Raw genomic sequence first — 23,387 nt, forward strand, 5'->3', positions numbered from 1 at the left:
CGGATGGCGGGAGGAGGAGGCGGGGGCGGCAGCAAGGCGCGCGCGTGCGCCAGAGACTCTGGCCAAGAACAGCGTGTGCGCGTACTCGTCCGCGCGCTCGCGCTCAGAGGCGGGGTCCGCGACGGTGGGCGGGGCAGGGGCGCGCCTGCGCAGATCACGTGGACCGCGGGGCGGGGAGGGGGCGTGGCCGGGCGGCCGGTGGAGGCCGGAGGCGGGGCTTCCCGAGCGGCGGGGCCGGGGGAGGGCGCAACAGCTGCTCCGAGCACTTTCTGACCCAACAGTCCCCCAGCGCCGGACGCGCCGCGCCCGGCGGCTCTAGGGACCCCCGCGCCTGCACTGTCCCCGCGCGGACGAGTAGGGGGCGCCCGCGCCTTTGCCCCCGTGCGCACCCCGCCCCGCTCACCTTAGCCCCGCGCCCGAGGTGAGCCCGGCCCCCAAATCCTCCGGCGGGGGCGGTGGCGGTGGGGGTGGGGAGCGCTCTTTTTCGGGGGAGGGTCTTCCCGGCGCCAGGCTGAGGTGTCCGAGGGGATGGCTTCGCCCCTCAGCCTCGGGCCCCCGTCTCTTTTGGGGGGCCGGGTGCGGGCGCGGGACCGGGAGGTGTCCGCACAAAAGGCCGAGCGAACTCGCGTCGCCTGCTCCTCCCCGCCCTCCGCCCGCTCCTCCCCATTCAAACCTCGCCGGCTCGCGGTGTCAGAGCAGCCGGCCGCCGTGAGCGAGGGAGGGCCCAGCCCCGGCCGCAGGTAAAGGGCGACCCGGCCCCGGCCCGGCTCTTAGGGGCGCCCCTCCCTGGGCGGGCGGCGCGCTCCCGCGCCCGGCCGCCGCGCTCCTCCGAGTGCCCTCCAGGGCCGGGCGGGGGTCCCCGTTTTCGCGGCCGGGGCGGGGGCCGCGGCTTCGAGGCCGCGGTGGGGCTCTACAAAAAGTTGGTGCCCGCGGGCAGGTCTCCCGCTCGCCGCCCGGGCCACGGGGCGCGCGGAGGGGCGGGCGCGGGGTCCCTGCGGTGGCCGGGGGGCCCGGCAAGTTGGAAACAGCCAAAACAATGCGTCCTAACAAGCGTCCCCCGCAGACAATGGCCGGGCCGTCCACACTGGCCGGCGGGGGGCGCGTCCACGGGGTCCGCGGGGGGCGGGCCTCGCCGCGGACCCCAGCCCTCGCCCGCTCAGTCCCCCTCGGGGCGCCCCGAGTCCGTCCCGGGAGCCCCGGGTCGCCTGCCCATCCCCGAGCCCGCGGCGCACGGGGCTGCGTTTCCAGGATGTGTGTGATAAGGTGGTTTGGCTTTTTTCCTTTTAAAGATTTTTCCAAAAACTTCTGGTGCCCCATAAACTCTTAAAGAACGTCTTTGCAACTCTGGATTCCAGTGGGGGAACCTAGAGCCAGCGGGAGGCAGAGCCGGGAACTCTAAAGGGCTGGGAGGACTGAAGTGTTAGCCCGAGTGTTTCTTCTCTTTAAAGGGAAGTTTCTGCGGCAGCGCTGGGTGGTGGGACGCGGGGTTTCCGATGCAGAGCTCTCTGCACTCTTTTGGCCCCAAACACGAGCGCACGCGACGGGGAGCGGGGCGCCGCAGAGCCGGGGCTACAGCCGGGCTGCCTGGGCGGTCCTCCCGAGGGCGCAGGCGGCGCCGATCCCGGACCCACACTTTAGGATTGGGGCAGGGCCACCGAGGACGGGAAGCCGCATTCTTGGGCGGGTGGGGTGGGTGGGGGTGGGGAGAGCCGGCTTTCCTCAAGGTTCGGTTACAGGAGCCTGGGAAGCCACCGTGGCCCCTCCTGGGACCCCAGTGGCCTGTCCGCCCTGGAGCCGCAGAAACCCTCCCCCTCGTTTCTCCCCAGGAAAAGGGTAGTCGTTTCCAGGGTTAGGGTTTCAATGTGTTGTTCTTGAGCCTCGATTTATCTTTCTGAATCAGCCTATAGGGCTTGAAGCCTTGGACATTCCTAAACATGGATTAAATAAGTGGCGGTTGCCGAGGTCCGGGGGCCTATTCAGGGTCGTGTTATTGACCACCGTGTGTACTAGCCACAGTGTAGCTGGTTTCCTAGTTTGGTAGATGGTTTGGAACCATTAAGCTGTATGTTTCAAGAAGCCTAGGTCTGATTTAGTTCAGGTTGATTCAATTATGTCTTCATCGCTTTTGAGTTGGTTGAATGACTTGACATGAGATTAAGCCCAACAAAAGAAGAGGCAGGGTAACAACAGCTGCCATCCAGGCCTGGCGACTTAGGTAGGGGTCTCTGGGGCCTTCCACCTTCTCTTTGTATGTCTCAGGAAGTACATTAGAGTTCTTATTTTACTGTACTTTCCTCCTGAAGTGGTTGGACTTCTTTGATAAGACTTAAAATGCTAAATTTTGTAATACTTTGAGGCTGAGTAATAGATCTAGAGTTTCTAAAAAAGGCTTTATGTGTCTGTAGTGACAAGTGCAGCGTAATAACCTAATTGCTTTTCGTCTGAAAAATACAAGTCAAACCACTAGTTTGTGCTTGCTTAGTTAATGTGCTAAGAACTTTTAAGGTGTGTCCTTAGTGGTAGATGACTTTTTTCCTTCTGAGAAGTCATGTTTATTTTAGATACTGTTTTGTTCAGTGTTCTGGAGACTGTAGTAGTATTTTGGGTCTTTTTTTTTTTTTTTAAATCATGTTTTAGTTGAAGTCACCCCTTCCCCCTCCCATTTCTGCCAGTTTTAATCGGTTATGTAAGTGGTAAATTCAAGTGGCAATGACTTACTTAAAAATTCAGTTGTCAATAGTTATAAGATTTATAATTTATTTGGATTGTAGAATAGGGTTAATAATCTGGTGGTTTGGAATTTTACTTGATGTGGGGAGGAAGGCCAGTCCTTTCGAATTGTAGGTCTGTTTGCATACCGGAGGAGGAAGTGGAGGGAAAGATTATGACTTATTGGTGAAGGACACATACTTTTTTTTTTTTTTAGTGTCTACAGCTTCTTTTAATCCTTTTATCTTCAGGACACCTTCCTACTACTTTGCAGTTTGACCTTTGCTGTAAATAACAAGTGAGATGGAAGTTGAGCAGTTGTCCTGGGTTCATATTATTCCCTTTCACTTCTTACTTAAAAAAGGAAGTAAGACACCACTCAGAAAAAATCTGTAGAAACAAATTCCTCCCCTCACCCTTAAGAATCTATTTTGATAATAGCACAATTTTCCCCCCCAGGTGGTAGGGAGGAGGGGGGAGTGAAAGTTCTGACTTTGGCTGCCTGTCTTTAAGGTGGGGAGATTTGCATTGTCTTTGTAATCCTCCATTTTTGGCAGTGAGACTTGAGGGAGGAAGGGAGCCCCTAATCCCCTGCCAGTGGACTTGTTTTAGAGGAAATCTGAAAATAAGACTTAATCATCAAGTCACTTACAAACTGATGAAATAATTAAGGAATACGAGGTCTGGCCACGACTAAGTCTGCCTCCTTATTGTAGATAAATGCTAATCACTTTTTTCTTTTTTAACAACGTTTATTATGAAATGGTATGTTTTTGCCACAGCAGGGTTGCCATTTCCCAACCCTGGAGCACTCTTAATTCTGAGATGCTTGATTAGAGCCTTGGGGGTCCCAGAAGATGTGATGTTTTTCCACTTTATCAAATTGCATTCTTTTCTCACAGTTGCCACAAACATGATATTGGTTGATAAGAACTTTTTGAGTAGTTTTAATGACCCTTGACTGCCTAAAACATACTGCTTTAAAACAGGATCTACTTTTATTTGACACTCTTCTGAAAATAAATGGGGCTTTTTTTTTTTTTTAATTTCATAAGCTTTGTTTCCATTTGCTCAGAAAAAAAAAAAAGATCATCTTGTATGGTTGTGCCTTGTGTGCCAGTGTGGCCTGTGTTGCGGGTTTCGAGGTTGCTGGGTATGATTTGTTAAGTGGTTCTTTCCTCACTTCCCATTTCAGTTTAATCCCTTGGCAGTGTGTTTAATAAATGAATTGAAAAGGTAAAGCTGAAGTGCTTTGCTGGGGCTCTACTTTCGAGCCTTACAATTATAAGTAGGAATGAGAAACATGACATGTGTAGGTGGAGGGGTATGCTGATAAACTAAAATAAATGTAATGATTTTAAGTTAAATCATTACAATTGGAATTAGAATAGTTCTCAAATTACTGGAGTATTAAAAAATAAAAACCTGGAAGGTATGTACAGAACAGCTACCAAAATTGAAGAAATTCCAGTCATTGAATATTTAAATTTTATTGGGAAGTGCTTAGTTACAGCTTGTAAATTAAGCTTGTGACAATAGAGGAGTCTTCATTCTCCCCTTATCTCCAGATTTTGGGGGGAGGGGAGCTAACTGGTTTAAATGCACATGGGAGAAAGAACATATTACACAAAGACAGCAGGAAATTTCTTAAATAGGGGTGGGAAGCCTGATTATTGAATGTTACTTAATGGCCCCATTTTTTGGGCAGGAATAAATACCTCTCTGAAATGGGCCTTTTCAGAGTAAGGTGATCTGGATTATTGTTCTCCAGGCGGTGATATAGTTTGGACAAATTCGCAGTGGTATGTGGGGCAAAGGTTTTTGAGTTTAGACCAGGAGGGCAGATAGCAATCTGACTTTAAGGAAGTAGAAGAACCAGGGACCATTCTTTCTCAAAATCTGCAGCTCATGCCTAGCACACTCAATTCTACACATCTCTTCTCCAAGTAAAGAGGGGGAAGCCCCTGTTAGCCAGCTGCCACCACAGATCACCCTTTTATATTTAACGTTGGAGTGCTCCTTTTTAAAGGACTTACATTTGAACATTTGTTGACCCGACTGTTCTAACATCCCCATTACTTCCTGCCCAGGGTAACAACATAACCGAGTTACTGGAAATTTGGGGCCAGTTTGGTAATTTTATGATAAAGTTGAGAAATAAAATTACTAAACCTGAAAAGACAGCTGAGTAAGTTGTCTGAGAGAATGAATTTAATTCCCTGGCTTTTGTTCTTAAGCCTGTCCAGTTGTTTTTGACCCACACTACCCCAAAGTCAGGCTGGTTCCTAATGGGCTTGAGTAGTGTTCTTGTGTTGGTGTTCATTACTTTGTAGTCTGCCAACTTTTCAAATTGAAGATGTAGTTAAATGGATGGTAATTTTAGATTCCAGATGGGTTTTGTCCTTGAACCAATTAGGAGCATTTTTTTTTTAACCTTTCTACTTGTACTAAATCAGGATAACTTAAAAATACCATTATACCAGAAATTTTTTTTTCCTCTTTTTTGGGGGGTGGTAATTTATAAAATTTTTCTTCAGTTTCATATATTTATCTTTTGAATAGTGATTAGGTTATTGAAAGGAGACTTTTTTTGCCTTAGATTGGAAGGCAAACAGGTAACTTACAAGAACCAGACATGATTTTAATTGTCAACAGAAGATAGGGGAATATTCAGATATTGCTAAAGAAGGCTCTCAGGACCCAGGCATTGCCTCTGCTTCTATTGATCCTGAAGTTAGTTCAGTTGGGTCTAATTTGGATGTGATGGTTGGCCTTGTGGGAAGAGTGGTCTTGTGTGTGTATAATGCAGTGTGACAGGTATCATACTTTGTGACATACAGTTACTTTGTGTGTAGGTATGTACGTGTGTTTTCTTTGTAGAGTTTTAACAGGCAAAGATAGGACAGTTTATTTTTTAAATTGCTGATATTTCCCCCACCCCCTCCCCTGGGGTGTGGTTAGACCTGCCAAATCTTTTCAAAATATTTAGGGTCATACTAGTTAAGTACAAGTAATAGAAGAAATTCACTGATAGCTTTGCTTAGTTCAAAATTTAAAAAAAATTAATTTCCCTTATGACTTTTTCATATCAAGATGGAGTTTTTGAAAGCCAGTTTATAGATCACAGTATCTATTACTATTGATAATTTGAAACTAAAACTAATACATAGTGCTTTAAGTTATTAAGATCCTTTTAAGCAGACCTTACCTGATTTGGGCTGAATCAGGCCATTTCTAGTTATGATCAAATATATATATATATGGATACACACACACACATATCCTGTTTAGGCCTGAGTATTTGTATGTAATTTTGAAACAATGAGATAGTGTCCCAGGTTCTACCTTTGATCATTCTTTTGCCTGTGATGGTTTGGGTTGTAATGCTGAATTTAAACTTTGGATATTTTAATCTTTCTTAACTCAAGCCTTTTTCTACCAAAAAAAAAAAAAAATGTGGGCTGACTGTTTAGCTTGTGGATGTGACCTTGGTGATTTCCTTGATACTGTTGAAGGATTTAAATTTCCAGGTGTTGGTTGCTATTGTAGACAATATGTAGTTTTCTTCATTTGTAGGATTAAGAAAAATAATATGTGTAAAACATAAAGGAAAAACTTAAAGAAAAGCTTCCAAGTTCCTAACCAGAGTTTGGAGTTGCATTTATAGTTTTGAGGATGGAGATGATGGGTCAGAGTAGACTTTAAGTTGACTGATTCAATAACCATTTATTTGGACACTTTACTAACTTGGGAAAAAGTAGATTTGTATGAATACTGCAAATTACTTGACTATGGGTAGAATTTTTATGTGTTTTTGACAATTTTTGAGGATTTGCAATACCTCACTGCTATGTCCTGTGGTGGCGAACTAACTGCCCCTTGACCAGGATGTGGGATAAGCTGTTCAGAGGAGCAGTGAGGGGCTTGTCTCCAGGCATCTCCAGCCACAGACATTGCCAGGAAGACGGCAGATGCCCCTGATTGAACACACATTGTGGTGCTTTTCATTAAGAAATGTGTAATGTTTGCTAATTTTAAGATCTACAGGTAGTTAGACACAAATAACTACTTAAAAGAACAGATTTATTTCAGACAGCTATAGTTAGGTAGTTCTTACTGAGTTTCAAAGATTATGTTGTGGTACATTAAAAAAAAAAAGTTCCCACTTAAGTGATCACAGTGTAAGTTGAACTTTCCTTTTCCTTCAGACACTACCTCTGTACTGAATAGCCACTTGCCTTAGTTGCCTTAGGGTACAAATTATTTGCACAAGATGCAAAGGTGCACCCCTGTAGTTAGAGCAACCCAGGAGGCTGAGGCAGGAGGATCCCAAATTCAAGACCAGTCTCAGCAATTTAGTGAGACCTATCAAAAAATGAGAATGGCTGGGGATGCAGCTCAGTGGTGAAGCATCCCAGTAAATCACCCCTCCACCTTTTTTTTCTTTTTTTCTTTTTTTTTTTTGCAAAAGTCTCTTATTTTTAATAAGTTTGGTGTGTTGAGAATGTGTACTTCGCTGCCCACTAGAAGTATGTGGGTGGTGGTGTTGAATCAGGGTTAGAATGTCCTCTTTCTCCCTCCATTTGTTCTGAAAGACAGTTTGTCAGCAGCACTGCACACTGTTGTTACACATTAATTACAATGATTAATTTTCTGTTGGGTAAGTTTTGATGTTATTTAACTCTTTGTTATCACAACCACTTTAAAGATTTTGGTTTTAAGTAATGGACACCTGGTTTGGATTATTTGGTGCTTTAGTGTTGAAGAATTCTGTGGTATCTCAGAGCCAGGGCCTTTGCTTCAGAGGTTTCCGTGGCATGCCCAGTGGATTTGTTTTGGTGGGTTGCGTGAGAAGAGGGTGTAAATCCAAGTGAGGCATTTTTGTTTTTTTTTGGTGGGGTTGGAACAGAACCCAGGGTTTCATGCAGGCTAAACAAGGGCTCTAGCACTGAACTACACCTCTGCCCCCAAACTGATGCAGTTTTCTTTGTGCTGGTCAACCTTATGTGTGATCAAAAATGATTCCTGCTTTCAGTTATTCTAGTCTTGAAACTGCAGAGGTGTAATTAGACAGCAGTCTTAGGTAGCCATGTGGAAGTTTGGATGACCATTCACATTATTATTAATTTTATTTTTTGGTACTGGGGATTGAACCCAGGGTGGTTGAGCACTCCTCCAGTCCTTTTTATTTTTCATTTTGAAACAGGGCCTCATTAAGTTGCTGAGGCTGGCTCAAACTTGGGATCCTCCTTCCTCTGTCTCCCAAGTCATAGGGTTACAGGCTTGAGCCTCCAGGCCTGGCCACTCATGCTAATTTTAATATCAGATGGTTATGGTTGATGGCTGTGGCCAGAGGTGTACACCTCGCTTCTTTGCTGTCTGGTTGTGCAGGTGTGTTTTGAGGGACCAACTCTGTGTTGGCACCAGGGCATCGGGAACAAGCCAGCAGGGCTTTGCTATCTTAGGATCTTATTTTAAGAAGCAGGCCAACAGGGTGTTTTTAATTATTTTTGTCTTTTTTAATCTTAAAATTGTATATGTATTTATATATATATATTGGTCCAAACAGGATGATTTTATAGTGCTGGAGATTGAATCCAGTGACACTCCGCTACTGAACTGCATTCGCAGCCTTTTAATTTTTATTTCTTTTTTTTGGGATGGGGGGAAGGCACTGGGTATGGAACCCAAGGGTGCTTTACCACTGAGCTACATCCCCAGCTCTTCTTATTTATTTAATTTTATGTGGTGCTGAGGATTGAACCCAGTGCCTCACATGTGCCAGGCAGGTGGTCTACCATTGAGCTACAGCCCCAGATCCAGCCCTTCTTATTTTTTATGTGAGATGGGGTCTTGCTAAGTTGCCCAGGCTGACCTCATATTTGGAATCCTCCTGTCTCAGCCTTCTCAGTAGTTGTGATTAAAGACACATCACCAGATCCAACTCCTGACAGGATGGTTTTAGATAAGGTGGAAAGGTTTGGAGGGTGTAGTCTTTACTGAGGAGCAGGGGCTGTGCTGGAAGAAGGCGGGAGCAAGCCTCAATGGTGACTTCAAGGTCCTCTGGTGCCAGGAGAGCTGCACAGTTTGTGGGCATCAGAACCTGCCCTGGAAGCTTCCTCTGGGACCCGCCCACGTCTCCATCTCTCCACCTAGTGAGACTGGAGCTCTTTCCTTCCACCCTTTCCAGCTCTGCCTCCTTTTCAGGCCTTCACTCTCGTGAAGTGTCTTGAAGGTCCTGTCCTGCAGAGTTGTGCTGACCTCCGTAGGCCCCAGACATTTGAAAATTTCACAGATAGAAATGGTGCCTAACCTCCTTTCCAAGATGTTATTTACAGTGATTGAGTTGTGCTTGTACCCTGGATTGGAAAAGGGATATACCCACATCTAATTTCTCATCTAGTAGTTGATTGTAAGGCTGGGGTCTTTTTTGGAAAGGGTATTATAGATAGGTGGAGTTCTCCTAAATTTTTAAATTTAAAGGGATTGGCAAAAGAACCCAAACTTAAAAAAATTATTTTTGGGATACTGAGGGTCAAATCTAGGGCCTGTGCTTGCTCTGTAGGTGCCATTGAGCTGCACCCCAAACCCAGCCAAAGTTCCTTTAAAGAATAGTTGATATCTGACACGGGATGACTTTGATTTTGCCAAGTAAGGATACTAGTAATAATAAAACACTCCACTACTTGCTTGGCACTTTCATTTTTTGAAAAGGGGTATTTTAGCCCTTAAGAGGAGGAAAGACCTCAAATAAGTGACAATGTGTTCAAATTGAAATCACTCCTGTGGCTTTCTGTAGCACTCGCTGCATTGTATATTTCTCTTCTAGTTTTTGGCTGGTGAAAACAGTGCTGTCAGGGTGTGATCATCTCTTTCTTAGAATCTGCAGCTCAGTTCTTCAGTTAAAATACTGCTTGGACCTTGGCCTTCAATGAATTCTGTGGAGTAAGTTGTCAGCCCCACAGTGGAACATCACAACATCTCGAGTCACAGAGCCATGGAGTATTCTTCTGTGAGCCACTCTCTCCCCGAACCATAGACCTTGGGAGCTCTAAGAGCTGTCCTGCAGTGTAACCTACCAGGTTCAACAGAGGCAAAAAGACAGGTCTGTGGCGGTGACAGCCTTAAGCCAGGCTAGAACTCAGGAGCCTGCCATGTTCTCTTAGGTCACACAGGAAGGTAACCAGCCTCCATTGTGATTGCAACAAAGAACAGAAAGAAATTAAGATAAAACACTGCTATTCTTTCTCCACCCTCATCTCTGGTCTGGAATCCTCTGTAGGAAAGAAGCTGTACTTGATTCAAAACCAAAGATAAAGGGGTTGAGCTGAAGAGGAGGAAGAGACCTGGGCAGCTGAGGGAGGTGGTGTGTTTTTGTTTTGTATTGACTGTGGTGAGAGCAGTTTGTGTGTCTTTGTTTTCTTGGTAGGAATACTCAGCTGAAGTTTTAAAGTAAAAGGGACTATTTAGAAACAAGTCCTCTGGATGTCCTAAGAGTGTAGAGTACTGGCTTTAGAGACTAATTCTCTTCCAAGAGTGAAAATTAGCCTCCAAATCAGAGTCTGCACAGCTTTAAAAAAAGTAATCCTTTCCCACCTGGCCAATCTGTAATGAGCAAGAGGGGTTAAAAACCGGGAGGGTCTATTTTCTGATGGAAGAGTAAGCGGGTTGGAATGGGCTTTAGTAAGATGTGCAAGTGCAGCAGGCAGGCGGCTTTGTGCCTTGCCTTACTTCTTGTTTGGACTGGGAAGCCCGCCTGGTGCTCCTTGAGGGCATAGAGTGGTTGAGAGCAACCTGGGATGCTGACAGCGGGTTGGGGGTTAGAATATCCAGTGAACCCCAGTTCATCAAAGAACTGTTGGCCAAGAAGAGTGAGCGTTCTGAGGTGTTCTGTCTCTGCAGTGAGGACTAGAGGAAATGTTCCTGTTTCCTATGCTTATGTTTTTGATCTGTGTCACCTTGGAGCCTTCCTTTGAGTGTATCTTGTTGTTGCTGGTAATTTGGTTGTGTAAGGCAATTTTGGGGATTGGCTTTTAAGATTTTTACCTGAAGTGGTTCAATTTTGTCATCTGATTTTTCATGACCTCTTAATAGTTTTCAGATTTGTGGAAGTTGTGTCTAGGGTACCTGTGCGCGACTTAGTGACATTTAAAATAGATTCAGCTGAATTTAACAATTTCTGCCCTAAAACTTGACCTTTTAGATTGAGATGAGTGAAGCCCCGTGCTTTTCAGAGCTCTTGACCGTGTGACATATACAAGTGTGCTGGCTGGGGAAGCACTGGGGGCAGCTTAACTAGCATGTTGAACAGGATGCGGGAGTGAATTAAAGAGAGGCAGTTGGGTCCTGTCTCTGCCTCGTGGAGGAACTGTGTCGTCTGCCTGTCCTTCAAGTGCAGCTAATCGCTTCTGTTTACTTCCCTTTAGGTTTTGGAAATCCCTTGTCTCCATATCGCTGGCATCAACTTCTTGCTCAGTGGCAGGGCTCACTCAATGGAGACCAGGAGGACTAACGCTTGGTGCTGATTTGTGTCTGGATCACGGCATCAGGCAATCTGTGCCTTGTTTGTGCAAAGAGCCAGTGACACTCTGTCACTGCACTTCCTACAAACTTCTGAAGATAAGAAGGTAGAGGAGTATACAATTTGCTTTGAACTTTACAGTACATATTTGCTCTAGTTTTGAAGCCCAGAGCTGCTGGAGGTGTGAGTGACAAGTCTTGAAAGTGGCCTTATTCCAACTCCAGAAATTCCCCAGCTGAACTTTGAGTCTTCTGTGTACACAGTCCTAGCACATCAGGGAACATGCCAACTCAATCCCTGCTAGTGTACATGGATGGACCAGAAGTCATCAGCAGTGCTCTTGGCACCCAGGGGGAGGTGGGTGATGCCTTGTCAATTAAAGGGACCACTGCTGTACCTTTCAGAGCTTCACAAGAAAAAAATATCATCCAGATAGAAGGATTTATGCCCTTGGACTGCATGTTTTGCAGTCAGACCTTCACACATGCAGAAGACCTTAACAAACACGTCTTAATGCAGCACCGGCCTACCCTCTGTGAGCCAGCAGTTCTGCGTGTGGAAGCTGAGTATCTCAGTCCTTTGGATAAAAGTCAGGTGCGAACAGAACCACCAAAGGACACGAGCTGCAAAGAAAATGAAGAATTCAGCTGTGAAGTATGTGGACAGACATTTAGAGTTGCTTTTGATGTTGAGATCCACATGAAGAAACACAAGGACTCTTTCACTTACGGGTGCAACATGTGTGGGAGAAGATTCAAGGAGCCGTGGTTCCTTAAAAATCATATGCGGACGCACAATGGCAAGTCGGGTGCCAGGAACAAACTGCAGCAAGGCCTGGAGAGTCCTGTCACCATCAATGAAGTTGTCCAGGTACACGTGGCCGGGAGCATCTCATCTCCTTACAAGATCTGTATGGTTTGTGGCTTCCTATTTCCAAATAAAGAAAATCTAATTGAGCACAGTAAGGTACACACCAAAGAAACTGCTTCCGGTACCAGCAGTACACAGACCGACTCTCGGCAAGAGGGAATGCAGGAGGGAATGCCGTCTCCACGGGAGGAGTTTCTGCAGTTCTTGAACTTAATGCCCAGATCTCACCCTGAGTCTGGGAGCAGGCCTGTGAGGTGCATACCTCAGCTGGATCCCTTCACCACCTACCAGGCGTGGCAGCTGGCTACCAAAGGGAAGGTCGCCATCGCCCAGGAAGAAGTGAAGGAGTCCGGACAGGAGGGAAGCACCGACAATGACGACTCGTGTTCCGAAAAAGAAGAACTTGGAGAAATTTGGAGTGGGAGTAAATCGGAAGGTTCTGGAAAGTCTAAAACAAGTAAAAACAGTTGCACAGGGCTCTCGCAAGATAAAGAGAAGCCCAGACACACCAATGGTGAGGTGCCCTCCGCGGACGCGGACCCCAAGGTGTGTGGCAACAAAGAGAAGCCCACACACTGCTCTGAGTGTGGCCGGGCCTTCAGGACCTACCACCAGCTGGTCCTGCACTCGCGCGTGCACAAGCGGGACAGGAGGGCGGACGCTGAGTCGCCCACCATGGCCGTGGATGGAAGGCAGCCTGGGACGTGCTCCCCAGACCTCACCACTGCTCTGGATGATGGTGGCGCTGTGGACCGAGAAGGTGGCTCTGAAGATGGGTCTGAGGATGGGCTCCCTGAAGGGCTGCATTTGGGTAAGCTGCTCCGTGTGTCCTGGAGAACACTGGCCGGGAGGGCTCCAAGCAGGGTTCTTCTTCCAGGCCTTGTTGGTGCCACTGTGTGTCACTTCACCTGGCGGGCCCTCCCTCTCATTTCTGTAATAACAGAGGCGAGTTAAAGGCCTGCCAGGGTTTCTCCTTGCTCTGTAAATTCTGTCCACAGCGGACACCCGTTTTCTTCTACCTTGTGCCTCAGGCTCAGCGGTGGCTCTTGGTAGGGGTGATCTTGCCCCAAGTCAGTTGACATCTGGCAGCGTCTGGAGATTTTTCTGATTGTCTCAGCTGTGCAGGGTGCAGTGTGTGCTGACACCCTGTGGGTGGAGCCTAGGAATGCTGCTGGACATCCTGCAGCGCACAGGATGGCCCTACACTAGAGTGTCGTGGCCTGGAACATCATCACCCAGTTTGGGAGCCCTAGCCATCACTGGGGTTTTCTGACACTCCTACTTTGTTGGTAAACCAACTGTATCTGTCACCTCCCAGTTCTTTTGTCTCTACTCCAGTGCGTGTCTAGTGGTCACAATGCCCTGGGACGCCTGTCAGCCAGAGCCAGGAGGCGACTGCTGGGAGAGGCATTGGTACTTCTGATGACCCTCTCCTGTGCGCAGGAAGGCTAGGGTCTGTGAATAGGTCCCTCAGGAACTCAGGTGGTTTGTCTGCAAAGTCAGGGACAGGGAGTGTGAACACCTGAAAGGGAGGTGTGTGTGCAATGTGAAGGTGTGTGGAATGTGTGTGTATATACTATGCATGTTATATCTATCTATAGATATAAACATTAGTGTTTTTAAAATTAGGCATTGGGGATGGAATCCAAGGGTACTCTACCACTGAGCTACATTCCCAGCCCTTTTTATTTTAAGACAGGGGCAGGGTCTTGCTAAGTTGCCAAGGCTGGCCTCAAACTTGTGATCCTGTCTCAGCCTCCCAAGTGACTGGATTTATAGGCGGGTGGCGCTGTGCCTGGCTCACACCAAAGAGAATTTTAAGAAATCTCACTGTTGAGTAAACTCAGCATGTCAGTGGCATTTATAGAAGCAGAAACCAGTGCCAAGGCCTAGCTTATATCTTGTTTCTTATCCTAGTGGGTGGCATCTGTGGCGTGAGAAGTCCACCCATGTCCAGTTTTGCATCCCATCCTCATGTCACCTGGAGTTTCAGATCTTCTTAATTTTTCCGGGACAGGTTACTGAAGATTGAACCCTGGGGGGTGCTCTGCCACTGAGCTACATCCCTAGATCTCTGTTATTTTTTATTTTGAGACAAAGTCTGGCTAATTGGCTAAGGCTGGCCTTGAATTTTCAATCCTCCTGACTCAGCCTCCTGAGTCACTGGGAATACAGGCGTGTGTCACCTGGCCTGGCTTAATATTTGTTTGAGTAAAGGATTCTGCTGCTTAAAACATTTGTAAAACATCCGATGTGTAGGATGTGTAATCGACAAGTGAATAAGGAGAAACGACATCATTTACAAACCAGTGGTCTTGGTTAGAACAGATGCCTTCTTCTCCTTTCCATGAAATTGTATTCTCAAAGGCATAGTGCGGTAGACTCTTCCCCATTTCAATTTTTTTTTTTTTTTTTTAGTTGTCAATGGACCTTTTACTAATTAACTTATTTATATGCGGTGCTGAGGATTAGACCCAAGGCCTCACACATGCCAGGCAAGCACTCTACCACTGAGCCACAACTCCAATTCCCCTGCCACCCATTTTTAATCCAGTGCCCACTTCTCTCTCTGGTTAAGTGATAAATCAACCCAAGGGCTGTAGTTTTCCTATTGGCTATATAATGTACAGAGCCTCCTGGGACACAGGGAGCCCAGCACACACCATATTACAATCTTCAGTTCCAGACATCTAGAGAAAATAGGACGGTCCCTTCATGACATCATAGAAAAGGTTTTGACCATAGGCTTCTCATCAGCTGAGTGATCTCTCCTGATGTCAGTGCTGGGAGATGCCCTGTGCCCTGGGAGAAAGGGAAGGGCCAGTCACTAGTAGGTAGAGTGGGAAAACTGAACTAGGTCCTCCAGGTGGAGACAGGACCCAGCCACAGGTGGCAGCGCCATAGCTTGGCTTGAGTGTGTTGTGCCACTGTGTGGTTTATGGCCTATTGTTGTTGCTTAACTTTTCTTTGTTCCCATTACCCTGTTTGCAGAGTTGGTTCCTCTACCCTTGTCTTCAGCTCCCATGGGTAATTGCAACAGCCCTCTGTAAAAAGTTTACTCTGCTTTAAACAGCAGCACTGTGAAGTGTGATGCTAAAAGGCAGAAGAAGCCAGGCAAATGTGGGAACTTCACATCCTTTGTTCTAAATAAAGACCTTTATGATGCAACATACCATAAGTCCTGTTGCAGAGCTGAAGTAGGAAATATACAGGTTCAAACCCAGCTAGAAACTCAGCCAGTTGGATGTGGTTGTAAGAAAAAGCTTTTGTTCCATATTTAGGGAAAAGATTTTCCTAAATTGATGTGATTATGTGGCTTTCTAATCCAGGCTGATCTTACTGTACTATCAACCTGACTTTCTTTAGGTTTAGTTTTAAGAAAGCAAAGTCAATGATTAATTTTTAAAAGTCTTCCTGGTGCCTCTTTTCAGGTCAGGGGTTGTCTCTGTCTTGTAGGTGGAGACACTGTCCTAGATGGAACTCTAGGTGTAGGGTAGTGGAGATTGTATTGTCCTGCCTTCTTACATGAAGATTCACCAGGGTCTGTGAGTCTGAATTAGTTGGCTATAAGTAATCATGAATGCAAAATGGAGGAGAACACTAAATTGGAAATAGCAGTTTCAGATGGCAAATGGCCAGTTTAGTTAATGCTGTTTTTTTTTTACTTTTTTTGAAAAATTTTTTATTTGGGCTGAGTTTGGAACCCAGTGCCTCATGCATGTTAGGGAAACTCAGCCACTGAGCTCTGCCTTCAGCCCTTATGACAAATTTTAAGACATGACCAAAATTTGTTTGAGTCATTAATATTGTGTGTAATATGATCTGCCACAGGGAGTATTTATTTAGAATTAAAATATTCAGGTGGAGGATGTTTTAACTCTTGCACATCCAGCTGTCTGGAGGGAGGGCTGGTGTGCTTGCAGCTCATCAATCATCCTGTACTTAGAATCCCTGAGGATTTATGTGCATAGGATACACTGATTGTAAAGACTGAAGTTCAAAAGTTAGCACCTTGTCATTTGGGAACAGATTTTGACATATCTAACAGATTTTAGATACAGTCTGCCCATGTGAATTCTTGTGGTCAATATACTCTAAAACTTCTGCTAAATTTTGACAGACTTTCTCAGGAGTTTGCCCAATACCAAGCTTGCTTTGCTGGTGAAGATTAGGTTGTGCTTGCTGCCATCTAGTGGTAATTTGTTTAATCTTAAGCACTTTTCTTTCTGTTGTTGGGAGAATTGATGATTTATATTGATAACTCAATCCTCCTAAGTTCTAAAGAAGTTGGTCACCCCTGCCAGGGGGTACAGGCACCGGGAGTGCCAGCCAGGTCCTATGCCTTCCCTGTGGAGGGAGTGGAATGCCACCTGTGCAGCTGAGTGCATTATGCTTAACTTTGTGATTAAGGCAGGGAACCGAATCTTGCTCACTCAGCTATCCCCCAATCAAAGCAGTGCACTCTGCTATCCCCCAAAACAAAGCAGATGCCACAAAGCTTCAGAACCTCAAATAACTCCACAGCAGCATTTGGTGTGTTTTTAGCCTTTTTATTTCTATTCCTGAACAATAGAAAAATTCTTTCATGCCTTTCAAAAATGTTTATATCAAATATATTCAAGTCAACATGCCTGATCCATGTGCTTCAGCTGTCTTCTTACATGAATATTTTTGTTTCTGCTTTAAGATAAAAATGATGATGGAGGAAAAGTAAAGCATCTTGCATCCTCGAGAGAGTGTAGTTATTGTGGAAAGTTTTTCCGTTCAAATTATTACCTCAATATTCATCTCAGAACGCATACAGGTAAAGGACTTTGTTTTCTAATGCATGTATTAGCTAAAAGAATTGTGATGCACTTCTGTTTTTGTGTTAGAGCCTTGGAATAATTTTGGGAATACATGTGCAGCATGCGGATTGCAGCTGTCATTTTTATTCTTTTACTATCATGGTAACTTGAACAGTTGTTCCTCTTTTGAAGTTGGTTTATTTAGTTCACTACTACTGAATCCTGTCTTATTTAAAACTCATTTTAAATGCCCCAATTTTCTGTTTTAAAGACGTTTTTAAGATTTAGAACAAAATGAGCAACCATTCAGTAGTCTTAGATTTTGGAAGCCTTGATAACGGTGGCTGGGGAGGCAGTGTGGACTTGAATCTCACCCACTTGCCTGCTGAGCAGTCTTCCTGCCCCCTCTTCTTGGCTGGAAGAGGGTGCTAATCATAATCATATCCATAGGGCTATGGTGAAGCTAAGTTAACAGCAAGCTTTCAACTAGATGGTGAAGATATGCATTTATTTTTTAGTTTTCAGTGTAGTGTAAGGGTGATAAAACAGGTCCTGAGAAATCCCAGCTAAGATTAGTAAGTTCATCAGGGAAAGAACCCATGACCAGTGTGATAGATTCTTCCAGTCTCTAAAGTTCAATTTTGACATTTCTCATAACTTATTGTGGCACTTCTCTTTTTAGGTGAAAAACCATACAAATGTGAATTCTGTGACTATGCTGCAGCCCAGAAGACATCTCTGAGGTATCACTTGGAGAGACACCACAAGGATAAGCAGGTGGAGGTTGCCGTGGAAGCCAAGAGTGAGGGTAAAAGTCAGGAGACCCAAGATATACAATTAGCCGCTGACGGTTCACAGACCAAAAATTTGAAGAGATTGTTTGATGGTGCCAAAGATGCTAAAGGTAGCCCACCTGCAAAGCAACTTAAGGAGACGCCTGTCTTTCAGAACGTTCTGGGCAGCGTTGTCCTCTCACCAGCACAAAAAGATACTCAGGATTTCAATAAAAATGCAGCTGATGACAGCGCTGATCGAGTGAGCAGAAATCCTGCCCCTGCTCACATGGACATGTTAAAAAAGAGACCAGCGCTTGAATCTCAGGCAGATCACCTCATCTGTAAGTCCGAGGTGGCCATGGCGCCCCCCACGGAAGGCATCACAGCCCCGGCGGTGGCGGTGGGCCACAGGGACAAGAAGGCGGAGACCACAGCGGAGGGCAAGTACCAGGCAAGTGTGGACTGTCAGGAGAAACCTTTAAATTTGTCCCTTGGGGCTCTTCACAGTTGCCCGGCAATTTCTCTGAGTAAGAGTCTGATCCCCAGCATCACCTGCCCGTTTTGTACCTTCAAGACGTTTTACCCGGAGGTGCTGATGATGCACCAGCGGCTGGAGCACAAGTACAACCCCGACATCCACAAGAACTGCAGGAGCAGGTCCCTGCTGCGGAGCCGGCGCACCGGCTGCCCGCCCGCGCTGCTGGGGAAGGACGTGCCGCCGCTGGCCAGTCTGCACAAGCCCAAGCCGCGGCCGGCCGTCCAGGCGCAAGCGCAGCCCAAGGCGCTGCCCCCCGAGAAGGCCCGCAAGGCCCCGGCGACCGCCGGGCTGGACCCCGGCACCCCAGCGCCAAGCAACCTCAAGTCGCAAAGGCCACAGCAGGGCGGCGGGGGCCAGGGCCAGGGCGCCGCTCGACCGCCGCAGCCCGAGATGTTCTCCAAGCCCAGCGTTTCCCCGGCTCCGGAGAAGATGAGGAGACCCGAGAGCAAGTCGAAACCCCTCGCAGCGGCCGCCCCTCCGCAGCCTGCTCTCGGCAGCAGCAACGGTCTGGCCGCGGTCGACCACCCCCCGAAGACGGAAGGCCCGTGGGCTCCGCAGGGCAGGGACTACTTCTGCAGCCGCAGCGCCAGCAGCTCGGTGGTGGCGGACTTTGGGGAGCCCCTCCCCAAGAGACTCAAGTCCAGTGCGGCTGCGCTGGACGCGGAGCAGCCGGCGTCTAATTGCAGAAGGGGCTACGACGTGCCCAAGTACCACGTGGTCAGGAGCATCACCTCTCTGTTGGCGCAGGAGTGCGTGTGCCCTCCGCCTGTGCTGCCGCCCAAGCCCAGGTTCCTGAGCGCCGGGGAGGCGGACGCGCCGGGTGTGCTGACCGTGCAGAAGCCCTATGGCGCCGCGGGACCGCTGTACGCCTGCGCGCCCGCCGGGCATCCCGCTGCCGGCCCCGCGCTGGAAGGTACTGCGGCCGTGCCCCTCGGGTTCACCCAGGTCTGGGTGGGGGGGTAGTTAGCCTTTGTCCCGCCCAGGGGCCAGAAAGGTCTTAGGGATGTAGACAGAGACCTTAGGCTTGGCAGAGGTTTGTGATCCTCCAAAGCGGAACCCTCCAGGATCGAATCTCACTCCCGAGATATTAATAGCACTTTTTAAAGTTTTCTCGTTGTGGAATAGATCCTGAAAGCAACGGCCGAGAGCCACTGGTCCAATCCTTTCCTTCCGCGTGTCGTTTAAGCCCATCCCTTCATCAGATGGCCCCTTTTCTCCTTGTACCCAGCCTGCCGAGGGATTTGGGGTAGTGCTTCCTACCTTCCCAGGATAATCCATGCAGGCCTGCCACCTTCCTTTACACATAGCTGGCAGGGGGCCTCAGTACGTACCGTAGGAGGCCCTTTGTCCTGTCAGGAGAGAAAGCGAGGGAACTTCTGGCCCTCCTTGTCAGGTTCTGATATTAGGAAGGCTGGAACTGTACTGCCTGTCCAGTGTTGTTGGTATTTTTTGTGGTGCTGGGGATTGAATCCAGGGCCTGTGCATCCCACTTGCCTGTGCAAGCACTCTACCAACTGAGCTCTATCCCCAGCCCCTGTATTTGTTATCAAGTGGATTATAAAGAATTATTTTCCCTTATGTGTACATAGTAATCTTATATTATTTTGGAGTTTGCCCATGGAAGTGTCTTCTCCTGGCATCCTTGTATAGAGTGTGTGGCACATACCCAGCATGTGGAAAGGTAGGTAGAGCATCCCAGGTGTCCTGCCTGGTGAGCTTGATTGAACTGGGTATGGTCCTGCTGGCTTCAAGCCATGCTGGTTTGTATTGTCCCAGAGAGACAAGGTCCCTTTCAAACCTTTTAGTTCCTGTTAGTTTCAGATTAAGGATTCTACGTGGTGACAACAGTCTATCAAGGATAACTTGATATGCCGATTGTTCTGGTAGGGATAGCAAATTAAAAAACAATTGCTTTCACACACTCCAGTGGTTTTTATTGAAGTTGTGATGAAATAGTAATTTTTGCTGCCTTTTGATTAAAAGTGTCCACTTTCTCCACTCCCACAGTGTTTAGAATGGATGTATATCAAAATGTCCTCATGAGAAAAGTCAGGTCCTCTTCGGAATAGGCTTTTTATTTCTTTCATAGTCTTGGCTCATGATGCATATAGATTTAAAATACATTATGGTGCCTTTGTCCTTTGAATAGTAAAAATCCTTACTAATGATAACCTGGCAGGTAGATTTTTAGTAATTTGAAGTTTTGTGCTAATGTTCTCAAACAATTCTCAAACAATTGTAACTGGGCAAACAAGTACATGGTTTCTTGTGTTGTGGCATAAAGCAATCAGATTATCAGTGGTAGGAATTTTGAAAATCAACTAACAGCCCGTATGAATCTTACCCAGTTGTTTGAACTTGACCCTAAATGCCCCTTTACACTTTCTGTCCAACCAGGAAAAAGGCCTGTGTCGTACCAACACTTATCCAGCAGCATGCTGCAAAAGAGGAACTATGAGAATTTCATTGGGAATGCACATTATCGACCAAATGACAAAAAAACTTGATTTCCTATTTTTTTGGGAAGAAAGGTGAGTCTATGTTTTACATTAAATGTAATGTGTTGATTTTACTTAATTGAAAATAAATCAATCTAGTTTGCCCAATATTTCAAAATAAATTTGCTTTTAATTTTAATTTTTTTTTCTTTAGGTGTTTTAAAATTCAGGTGACAGTGCTCAGGGTTTTGGATATTAGTGGGGACAATAGTAAAACAATCATCATGTCCCCTGAGTTTCCTAAGCATTTACTTTGGGATGGCATTGAATGAAGTGTTTCATGATCAGTAGACATTTAATCCTTGTTACAGCAGGGGGCAGCAAACTGGCTCTTCATCAAGACTTTTGTAAATAAAGCTTTATTGGAATACAGCTGTGCATTTGTTTACTGACTCTTCATGGCTGCTTTTCTGCTCTAGCAGAAAAGTTAGGTAGCTGTGACAGACTGCACAGCCTGCAGGCAGAAAATAAAGTGTGTGCTGCAGGGTTAGGAGGTGCTTTGTATACCTCGGTGACAAGGTGACTGAGACTGGGATTACGTAACTTGCCCAAGGTCCCCCTCACCCATATGTGTCTGGAAGTCCAAGCTTGTGCCCAATGTTTTAGTTGAGGAGCTTATTCAAAGCCCTCTCAGGGGCTGGGATTGTGGCTTAGCGGTAGGTGGCTTGTCTAGCACTTGTGAGGCCCTGGGTTCGATCCTCAGCACCACATAAAAATAAACAAAATAAGGGTATTGTGTCCAACAACTTGTAAAATATATATATATATATAAAAAGCCTTCTCAAATCCTTATCTGTTGGGAAAAGGCACTAGGATAGGAACAAACAAGTTTATTTTGATGTTGGGTTTGTATGCCAAAGTATGCCAAGTGTAGAGTAGCTCCGTAAGAGTCCAGTATCATGGTTATCTCACGTTAACTTGTTCATTTGGGATTTAGACAGGGCAGGATATCTGTGTAAGGATGATTTCCCTAGGGTCGCTTTAATACTCCCAGGTGAATTAACAAGACTGGGGTTCCTGGGCAGAGTTCGTTCCCACTCAGGTACTTGTTCCATAAAGTCCTCACCATTACTCCTGGAGCAGTCTCTCACCTGGTGCCTCCTAGACACCAGGATACAAACAGGAGAAGGTGCTTAGGATCCAGGGCAGAGCTTCTCCAGCGACACAGAAACGAGGTTCTCCCAGGGCTACACCAGCCTTATGTAGTTGTGTTCTTAAGTGAGGTGGCATGGGCAGAAGGTGTGGGAAGTGATGTCATCGCAGGAGACCAGGCTGAGTCCAGGTGACATGAGCATCAGTGGTACCTTGATAGACAGTTGCTGAGAGGCTTATAAAATGTTTTATGCCCCCTTTTTCACAGAGGGGAGATTATTCTAAATTACATTTTGTTTGTTAAATATTCCTAGCCCCATCCCTATAGTTTTCTTTCTTACTGTATAAGCTTCTAGTTTCTTATGGGAGGTATTGACCTTTGCCAGACTTGATGTATTTGGTACTAAGTGTTAATTCTTGGTTGAATTATCTCTTAAGTAGTGCAGCTTTATCTCTACATAGTCTCCTGATACTTGTTGCAGAATTTGAACTTTAAATGGAACACATTGCATTTCTAGATTCCATTTGTTTATTTGTTTAATATATTTAAAAAATCTTTTTTAACTGTTGATTTTTTTTTTAAATCTTAATCAGCTATAACTTTTCCCCCCTCCTGTAGGTCTTGCTGGAAATAAGTTTGTACTCTCCGTGAAATAAATTTTAGTTCATCTTTGAGAAGGCGAGTGGTGAAAGCTACTGAAATAAGCTGTGATTGTACTGTACATAGAACATGTAAAGAACATGTGAGGAACACTACAGTTTGTAAAGTTGTTCTGTTAACTTTTGTACCAAATAGCAATAAAAACTAGTTGGAACAGTTGAGCTGTACCCAATGGGGACTGGAAATCTCTATTTTGTCCCTGAATAATATTTTTTTTAGAATTGACCAAATAAGTGGAGTTTTTGCATACTTGAGCGCTGCTGAAAAGAAATCATTTGGGGTTGGGAGGGTGGGGTGGAGGAAAATATATAATGCTTGCACCTCAGGTAAACTCTGTAAATATCTATGTTGTAAAATGCTTGTTTAAATACTGTGTATTCCTTTTCTCTAGTTGAGCTCAACACATGGAGCAGTTTCTGCTGTTTGTGCTCATTTAAAATGTATGTTTTAAAAAAGAAATTCTCAATGACTTGTATTATGTTGAATCCTCCGCAGTCTATTGTCATAACACAGTTGTTAACGGACTTATTGACCCTCTCTGAAAACATGCTGCAGGGTCTTGAGGTCAGCGGTTCCGAACTTGGCACCCTCTTACTGCAGATGTTGCCAGCGTGTGCCCTGGGGGGTTGGAGGCTCGTTCTCCTTCCCAGCTGCAGCCCTCACTGGGGCTTTACAGGCGTGTATCTGCAGAGAAGTCCTTCCTCCAGGCCATCCAGATCTGGAGTTAACATACCAAACTCCATGTGGAGCCATTTTGGTTTGTTTTCTATCATTAATCATTTTGTGGGGGAAATTAAGTTTTTTGGGGGGTGTTTGCCTAAATTAGTATGTTAAAAAAAAAAAAAAGCTAACTTACAAATACTGGGAAGCAATTTTAAAGGGAATGAAAGGTTTTTGAGAAAATTCTAGTCTTGTATTCGGAAGTCTTGATGTGT

General features: G+C 46.0%; 1 protein-coding gene across 2 annotated transcripts; it reads left to right on the forward strand.

Annotated features, from left to right (window-relative positions):
- The first annotated feature begins 252 nt into the window (after positions 1-252).
- Znf217 (zinc finger protein 217) lies at positions 253-22,721 on the forward strand. 2 transcript variants are annotated; one of them, XM_076849169.2, is made up of 6 exons: positions 253-421; positions 11,136-12,911; positions 16,788-16,904; positions 17,570-19,114; positions 20,599-20,732; positions 22,411-22,520. In XM_076849169.2, exons 2-5 carry the CDS (start codon positions 11,513-11,515, stop codon positions 20,706-20,708), a joined length of 3,171 nt encoding a protein of 1,056 aa, XP_076705284.1. In that variant the 5' UTR covers positions 253-421; positions 11,136-11,512; the 3' UTR covers positions 20,709-20,732; positions 22,411-22,520. The 2 variants fall into 2 exon arrangements, with proteins under 2 accessions (XP_076705284.1, XP_076705286.1); XM_076849171.1 differs by lacking the exons at positions 253-421; positions 20,599-20,732 and adding an exon at positions 19,636-19,639 and having other exon boundaries at positions 11,488-12,911; positions 17,570-19,125; positions 22,428-22,721.
- The last annotated feature ends 666 nt before the right edge of the window (positions 22,722-23,387 follow it).

The sequence above is a fragment of the Callospermophilus lateralis genome, chromosome 3 (assembly GCF_048772815.1).
Source record: "Callospermophilus lateralis isolate mCalLat2 chromosome 3, mCalLat2.hap1, whole genome shotgun sequence".
NCBI classification, from domain to species: domain Eukaryota; kingdom Metazoa; phylum Chordata; class Mammalia; order Rodentia; family Sciuridae; genus Callospermophilus; species Callospermophilus lateralis.